The 8,651-nt window shown below is 65.5% G+C and overlaps 1 protein-coding gene across 1 annotated transcript; it reads right to left on the minus strand.

Annotated features, from left to right (window-relative positions):
- Nucleotides 1–5,654: 5,654 nt before the first annotated feature.
- Nucleotides 5,655–7,701, minus strand: Cebpb (CCAAT enhancer binding protein beta). The gene has a single exon (XM_026390967.2). It carries the CDS (start codon nucleotides 7,281–7,283, stop codon nucleotides 6,255–6,257), a length of 1,029 nt encoding a protein of 342 aa, XP_026246752.1. The 5' UTR covers nucleotides 7,284–7,701; the 3' UTR covers nucleotides 5,655–6,254.
- Nucleotides 7,702–8,651: the final 950 nt, after the last annotated feature.

The raw sequence follows: 8,651 nt of genomic DNA on the forward strand, positions 1-8,651 counted from the left end.
GGGGCAGGCCCCGGGCAGCTGGCAAGGCCGCCCACAGACCTGCCAGCCAGGGCCTCTGGGAGCAGGTGGCCGGGCAGCGGTGTGGGCCCAGGGGTCATTCAGGGTGGCGCGGGGCATCTGGCCCTCACCGCTGCCAACACGCTCCAAGCTGCAGCCGACCTTGACCCTCCTGGTCCCAAACTCGGGGCCCCTGGGTGGCTTTGACCAGGACTCGGTCAGCAGAGGAGTTCCTGTGGATTCCAGGCCCTGGTTCAAGCCGGACCTGAGGCTCACGGAGGCTCGAGACTCCCGGGAAGACGTCTGAAGACAGGCAGGGTGTTCTTGGGGCGGCGGGAGGTCTTCTACGATTAAAAGGAATCAAAGAGATTCTTTCTCCTGAGCCAAGAGCTCATTTCTGCACTCAGGGGCAACGTAGCCCTGAAACATCCCCAGACCAGGCAGCACTGGGCCACCCCGGAGAAATGCAGGTCACAGAGCAGCTCACGCGGCTCCATTCCATTTTGGCGAATGTATCAGTTAGAAATAGATTCAGCCGCCAGGAACAGGAAGCCAAATGACAGGCCTCTGTCGCAGAGATTTCTTCTTCTCCATGTAAACAAGCCCAGAGCCTGGCAGGAAAGGTCTGGGGTGGCGGTGTCCCTGCCACAGAGAACTCCAGGGCCTCTGGTCTTGGGGTTTCATCACCACACATGAAGCACGTGGCTTCTGTGCTTCCATATTTGTCTCAGGGTTCAAGATGGCTCCTGCAGCTCTGGCCATCACGTCTAAGTTCCAGGTAGGAAGTAGGAAGAAGTAAGATGGGGACAGTAAAGAAAGAAAGCACAGCTGAGTCAGCCCCCTGGAAGGCCCTTCCCTGGAAGCCCCACCTACAGCTTCCATTTCTATCTGGGAAACGCAGTCTCTTCATAGGGTTCTTGTCCCCGAAGACGGACAAGTCCCATTCTTAAGGAGAGAGGAGGAAGGGGTGACTGCGAACCGACCGTGAAGGGAGAATGAAGACCCCGAGGGCTGTGGGCCACCACACAGGGCCCTCTGGGCAGTCCTCGGCACGATTCCCTTGACAAAACCTTCTGAGAAATGTCACCGTCCCTGGTGACAGACAGGGAAAAGCCGGCCCAGCAAGACACGTTCACTGGCCCAGGCCACACAGCCAGGAGGGGGTGGGTTTGCAGCTGGAACCCAGGTGGCCACTTCCAGCACCAAGTGGTGACAGTGGCCATGACGATGATGGCTGCCACGGGCCCGGTGCCGGCACGGCTCTAGGCACACGGTGTGGATGAGCTCAGTCCTCACCGCGGCCAGGAGACGGAGGCACTGAGAGGCGGAGGAACCCACCCAGGGCCACACAGCAGAGCCGCCAGGTTTGGTCCCGGGCTCGACCCGTGGGCTCTTGATCTCCTCCTCCTGGGGGCTCTCCACCTTCTCTGACCCCCACCACAGCCTGCTCCTCGGAACCTAAAACCAGACAGCACCGAGGGGCCAGCCTCCCGCGGCCCCAGCCCTCACCGCCCTGGCCCTGACGGCCTCCTGCCCGGGCCGTGCCCCCTCGCCTGCACTCTCCCTCTCTTGGCCGCCAGCCTCCTGCAGGCCCCTCCTGGCCAGCCCTGCCCCTCTTCCTGCCTGGCCACCGGCTCCCCGTGGCTCTGGGCCCTGGGTCACAGGCTGTCACCCGGCTCTCCTGGGCCGGGCAGCCGCGCAGCACCCTTCACCCACTGCACTGCGCCCTTCCCGAGGCCGAGGGCCCGTGTCATTCCGTCAGGAGACTCATCAAGGACTCACGGGTGCCAGGCCCTGGCAGGGACACACGCTCCTCCTCTGAACCTCACAGCCTGGCCCTGGCCTCCAAGGCCCAGCGTGAGGGCCCCCGCCTCGCTGTCCTCTCCCGCCCCACACTGCTGCTGGCTTCTCCCCTCACACGGGCTCAGCCTGTCTCAGGGCCTTGGCACCTGCTGACCCTTCTGTCCAGATGCCCCCCAGTACCCCGCCCAGGTGCTCTCTGCCATTGCCCCCACTCGGTTTTCTTTGAGGCCTTTGTCACAATCAGAATGCGCCTGCCACCGGGGCAGGGGCCGTCCTGGCCCACGGCCCTGATACCGGGTCCGTCCTCTCCGTTCCCAGGGGAGGAAGCCCAGGCCCAGACGGGCCTAGCGCCTGGCCCAAGGTCTCCAGAGGACAGGGGACGAAGTTCAGAGCGTCCATGTGGCGCACGTGTGTGTGTGTGCGCCCCGGCCTCTCGCCTCTCGTAGGGTGTAGAGTGGTCAGGGCCCGTCTGTCCCTCAGTGTGACCAGGCCAGCAGGGAGGTGGCTGAGCTGGGGACACAGAGGGCCCCAGACTCGAATCCCAGCTTCGAAGATCTCTGAGCAAGAGACGCTCCCGATGCTGCTGCTCAGCCCTCCGCACCCCCAAACCGGGCCTCAGAGGACCCCAGAGAGAGCCCAGGCCTCCCCGGCCCACCCTGTCCCCGGGGCTCGCAGGCCTTCCGAAGGGGCCACAGCCAGGGGACAGCCGGGGGCATCCAGAGCAGCCAGCCCCAGACGGACTCGGTGGGCGGGGGGAGGACAGAGGACAGGGAGACCGGCCGCAAGACCTCCCTGCCTCCCTGGGGCCAGTCCCCTCTCTCTCTGCCCCCCAGCCCTGGGAGGACGCTGCCCTTGTGCCTGGGCTGCCCCGGCTGAGGAAGGGGAGATGGCGGGTCCTCGTCACCGGACTGTCCTAAGGACCAAGGCACGAGAAGCACACAGGATAGCCCCTGGCTCAGAGCCAGCACTGTCCCCAGCCCCTGCTCGGGCACAGAGGCCCCTCCAGGAGAGACCTCAGGGCCCGTCACCCGCCCCACTTCTCTCCCCTGGGAGTCCCTGTCCCCACCTGCCATGGTCTCGTTCCAGGTACTGAATGCTTAGTGCCTGTCTCTCCTTCATGTGGGTCACCGCCAGGCCCCTGCACCTAGTCATGGGGCTGGCACACAGCAGGTGCTCAATAAATGCTTGTCTAACTAAAGAAAAATAACCGGGCAATAAGAGATGAGGACAAAACAATCCGACAAGTCTGAGCGGGCCCGTGGGGGTGAGGGCCACTCTGCAGTGTTGAGAGGGAGTGGCTGCTCTCCCCATGCCGGGCCGACTTCTGCCATGAGCTGTGCAACTTAGACATGTCACTTCCCCTCTCTGAGCCCTTCGCTTGGCAGGAAAATGCTGGTGGCAGATCCTGCAGCCTCCAAGAGGCGGAGGAGCCGAGGAGCGGAGGAGACGGGCGCGAGGCCCTCACAGGATTCTGGGCTCTGTGGCCCTCTTCAGTGGGCCCAGTCACCAGGCCACGGACGACCGTGTGGGATGAGGAGGCGAACGTGTTCTGTCCCCTGACCTGAGCGGTGTGGGCTGGGGTTCCAGGCTCCCCGCAGCTGGGCCGGGTGACCTCACCCCCGGTGGCCTGCCCAGTCCCCACTCACCCTGCTGCTCTCCACCTGGGCGCATCCTGGGCCCTGCTCCGCGCCTCTCCCCAGCCCACTCCCTCTCGTCTCTGAACTTTTGAAAGGACCGGTCCCTCCGCCCTGTAAGCCCTTGGTCCTCGCAGACTCGTGATCCATGGGGTGGATGTCACCCCATCATGACGTCCCCTGGGTCCTTTGGCACAGCCCTGTCCCCAGCGCTCCCACACCAGGCCACAGAGCGCCCTGGCCGAGCCGGCAGCCCAGCACCAGCCCAGCACGGCTCTCCTGCCCTCAGGGTCACCAGGGGGCTGGGCTTCAGATCGTTCTGCTGCTTCCAGACTGTGACACCGAGTGGAAGTCACTTCACTCTGGGACTTGGGGTGTCTGAACTTGGGGCTGGAACCCTCTGGGAAAGCGGAACCTTCCGCAGAGACCCGGGACTCAGACGGGGCGTCCACCCGGAACGCGGACCTCATTCCGTGTCCACGGGCTACTCACTGGGGAACGGTGGGGAGGAAGAGGGAGGGTGGCTGCCCCCTTCCCCTGTGTGTCCTCTGCAGAACAGGTGAGCAGCAGCAGCCCCGCTCTCAGTGACAAAGGGGACGGTGGGGACTGGGGAGATGCCCCCTGCCCCCCATCCCCCAGGCCTTGCCCTTGGGTACACAAATCCTGGAGGCAGTGGAGCTGATGTGTGGTCACTGGTCCTAAGGAAGGCCATGCGGGCCACTGCGGCCCAGGCCTGGACCAGGCTGCAGGCACCCTCCTGGCACGCTGTCCACGACGTGCCCAGGGCCCGGAGCAAACCTGTCGGGGCCACCCCAAGGCCCAGGCTACAGTGCAGTCCCCCGCACCCAGTGCTCTGCACGGCCCTGGTGCCAACAATGGAGACGCCAGCCCAGGGAGGTGGCGGCTGCCGGGTCCTCAGCCCCTGGTCCTGAGCGGTGCGGGTTGATGGTCCCCATCTGTCTGCCACACTCCAGGCCCCAGAGGGGAGGGGAAGAGGAAGCTCCCCGCTTCCTGAAGCGGCGGGTCTCAGCAGCTGCTCCCAACATCCCAGGCTGCCCCAGGCCCTTGGCAGCTGCTGGGACTCCTCAGGGCAGGGTGACCCCTGCCAGCTCCTTCTCCACCGGCTCCGAGAGCGGAAAGCCACCCAGGGCTCTAAAGCAGGCGCCCAACAGCACCCAGCTTCCCCCAGGCATCGGTGGGGTCTGAGTGAGATGGGGCCGCAGGGTTTGCCGACACGGGCCCAGCAAAAGCTTGGCGGGCTCACGCCGCACCAAAGCCGGTCCGTGCCAGGAGCCTCCCGGCAAGAAAATAACAACAAGAGCAGGAGCTTATATAACACCCCGGCCAGGCACGGCCGCCCCGCCTCTCCCAGCCCTCCATCCGCAGCCTCCACTCGGGAAGGGAGTGGGGTGCGGGGCTGCCTCGGGGATCGGAGACAAGGGCCCCAGGTTCAAACCCAGACACAGCCACCTTGAGCACGCAGGTCAGGCTGGCCTCCGTGGCCACCTGGGACCAAGAAGGCAAGTCCCCCACCCGGGAAGGCAGTGTAGGTGTGGGACCTGCCCGCCACCCTCCACCTGGCCCAGGGTTCCCCAGCTGGACGGGACACATAAACCAGCCAGAGACACACAAACACCTCGGCCACGCACACACCCTGGCTTCCCTCTTACTGCGCGCACGCACACAGACACAACACACACACACACACACACACACACACACCATGGAAGTCTTTTCTCCACAGCCCACCTCGCTGCACTTACCAAAAGAATCTGCCCTGACTCGGGCTGGCAGGGCCCAGGCACCAAGCTCCTCCTCCCAGAGGACAGGCCAGTCTGGCCCCCAAAACACAGCACAGGGGTCTCAGGCCTCCTGGCTCCTCCAAACCCAAGCATGACACTCAGGGCAGCCAGAGACCCCAAGCCCGCCTCCCCCTCCCCACGCAGGGTTCCCAGCCCGCTCCCAGCACCCAGGGGGCTGAGTCACCCTGAAAACCTGACCCAGCACTCTCTCCCCGTCCCCCAGGGGCCCGCGCCCCATCTGCCAGCAGACCCTGGGGGAGGAGCAGAGGAGGAGGAAACCCAGCTGCACACCCCCAGCCCAGCTCTCAAACCTCCAAAAATAACAGCAGCCCCCTCACAGGCCCCCTACACCCGAGAAACGCAAAAACAAGCGCCTGCAGATCCACGAACAGAAAAAAATCAAAAGCCAACTAGTGCCCCCAAAAGGCTTTTAACCATTCTCAAAAAAAAGTTTATTAAAAGTGTTCTTACTTAATGCTTGAAACGGAAAAGATTCCCAAAATATACATACGCCTCTTTTCTCATAGAAATAGATTTTTTTATAATACAAAAAAAGACCAAAAAACAAACAAACAAAAAAAAAAAAAAAAAAAAAAAAAAACAACAGCAACAGCAACAACCCCGTAGGAACATCTTTAAGCGATTACTCAGGGCCCGGCTGACAGTTACACGTGGGTTGCGTCAGTCCCGTGTACACACGCGTCCTGCCATGTTTGAGCCGATTGCATCAACTCCGAAACCCGCCCGCCCGCCGGCGCCCGAGAGGGGCGGGGGACAGAGTTCAAACGCATCTGTGCACAGGGACGTTTCTTCCTTAAATAACACCACGGGCGGGCGCCCCATCTGCACGTGCGGCTGGTCTGGACAAAAATATAGATATACATATATAATAAAATATTAAAATTACCGACGGGCTCCCCGCGCTGCCGAGCGCCCCCGTGCCAAAGTTCTGCCGGCGCCACCGGGGCGGCGGCGGGAGCGGGGGCCGGCCGGCAGGGGGACGCGCGCGGGGGCCGCGCTAGCAGTGGCCGGAGGAGGCGAGCAGGGGCTCGGGCAGCTGCTTGAACAAGTTCCGCAGGGTGCTGAGCTCGCGCGACAGCTGCTCCACCTTCTTCTGGAGCCGCTCGTTCTCGGCCGTGAGCTCCAGGACCTTGTGCTGCGTCTCCAGGTTGCGCATCTTGGCCTTGTCGCGGCTCTTGCGCACGGCGATGTTGTTGCGCTCGCGCCGGATCTTGTACTCGTCGCTGTGCTTGTCCACCGTCTTCTTGGCCTTGCTCTTGACCTGCGCGGGCGCCGGCGCGGCCCCCGGGTAGCAGGCGGCCGGGGGCGCCTTGGCGTCGGCGGGGCTCGGCGTGCCGGGGGGGCTGGAAGACGAGGACGTGGAGAGGCTCCCGCTGCTGCCGCTCGGCACCGCCTGGTAGCCGAGGTAGGCGCGCAGCGCGTACGGGAAGCCCGCCGCCATGCCTGCGCCGCCGCCCGGCGCCCCGGCCTCCTCCTTCCGCTTGCAGTCCGCGGGCTCGAAGCCCGGCTCCGCCTTGAGCTCCGCGGGCGGCGGCGGCGGCGGCGGGTGCAGGGGCGCGAAGCAGCCGGGGTGCAGCGCGCCCTTGGCGGCCCCCAGGCGCCCCAGACTCACGTAGCCGTACTCGGCCGCCTTCTTGCAGTTCTTGCCCCCGTAGTCGTCCGAGAAGAGGTCGGAGAGGAAGTCGTGGTGCTGCCCGGAGGAGGCGGGCGCGGGGGCGGGCGCGGGCGGAGCCGCCTCGAAGGTGTCCGTGGCCGTGGCCGGCGCCGGGGCCTGCGGCGCGCCCAGCGGCTCCAGGTACGGGCTGAAGTCGATGGCGCGCTCGTGGTCGCCGATGCTGCCCAGCTCGCCGGCGGGGGGGCGCGGCCCGGGTCTGGCCGCGGGGGGCGCCGCGGGGGCCGCCTTGCCGCCGTACGCAGCAGCCAAGCAGTCCGCCTCGTAGTAGAAGTTGGCCACTTCCATGGATTTAAAGGCAGGCGGCGGCGGCAGGGGGAGACATGCTGGGTCCCAGGCCACCAGGCGTTGCATGAACGCGGGTGCCCGGGGAGGGGGCCTGGGGCAGCCCGCTCCGGCCGGCCCGCAGGTGGCGCGGCCTCCCGGCTCTGGGCTGTCGCCTGTGTCCCTGCTGTTGCTGCTGCTGCTGCTTCTGCTGCTGCTACTGCCTCCGCCGCTGCCGGGGTGGCAGCTATTAGTGCGGGGGCTGGCGCTGGACCCTCGGATGGGTCCCCTTCCCGGTCCCGTGCGCGGCTCTGACTCGCTAAAGTTTCTCGGGAGCCCGGTTATTTATAAGGCGGACCATGGTAACCGGCTGCGTCACTGGGAGGCCGCCCCGGCCCCTCCCGCTGCCGCCGGAACGCGACGGCCGCGACCGCCCGAGACCCCCAGGAGGGCGGCGGCTGGGCGCGGCGGCCCCGCAGGAGCTGGGAGCGCGCCCTCCGGGGGGTCCCCGGGCGGCGGCTGGCGGTCGCACGCCCCCTGCCCACCCCTGCCCGGCAGCCCGGGGATTGGGAAGGAGAGGGGGAGGTGCGACCCCGCCCCCGGACCGCCCCCTCCGGGCTGGAGGCCGCCCTAGAAGGGGAGGGAAGCGGGGAGGGGGCGACCTGGTCGCCTTCCCCCACCCAAACACGGCCGCGGCCCGCCCCCTACTGGAGGAGGCAGTGGTTTCTGTATCGCCCAGGCCAGCTCCGAGGTCCTACTGCAGGACGCTCCTGACCCCGCTCGGACCTGGGAGACCCCAAGCCCCAGCCCTGGCTCCTGGAGAAGGGACCATCCCATCCCCAGGGCCAATCCTCAGCCGCCGCTCTGACCCTGCGCCCCCCACTCTATCCCCAGCTCGTGGAAGGAGAGGATTCCACACCTTTGGAGACTCCCCTGAAGCCAACGTGGACATGGGGACCCTGAGAATGGGGGTGAGGCCAGAAGCTCGCCCCGCGGGGGCTTTGGTCCGGCTCAGCCGCGCCCCTCTCTAGTCCCGCCCGCCGCACCTGCCGGTCGCTTAGACCACACCCAGCTCTTCTCCTGCCCGCTCCACCCCACCTGGGCCTCCAGAGGGGTGGAAGGGGTGGGGGCTACTTAGCCCTGCCACACTGTGTCACTGTGAGTCACTCCACGTCTCTGAGCTTCGGTGAAGGGTGTTGCTACTGTGGGTAGCAGCGCTGTCCCCACCACAGATTCCCACACAGGACACTTAACTTTCTGACAGGGGGATGTCAGAGAGAAACTGACCCCCACAGAGGGTACCAATGGAGGGGGACGCCGCAGACCCCAGATTACATGGCCTCCCGTTCCCACATTTGTCCCCAAAGAAAAGTTGGCAGGCAGGGCTCCCCAAGACCTGCCTGCCAATCCCAGAGGCCACAAAGGCCACAAAGCCTGTTCCTGAGGCCGCTGGGGAGG

The sequence above is a fragment of the Urocitellus parryii genome, chromosome 6, assembly GCF_045843805.1.
Source record: "Urocitellus parryii isolate mUroPar1 chromosome 6, mUroPar1.hap1, whole genome shotgun sequence".
NCBI lineage: Eukaryota > Metazoa > Chordata > Mammalia > Rodentia > Sciuridae > Urocitellus > Urocitellus parryii.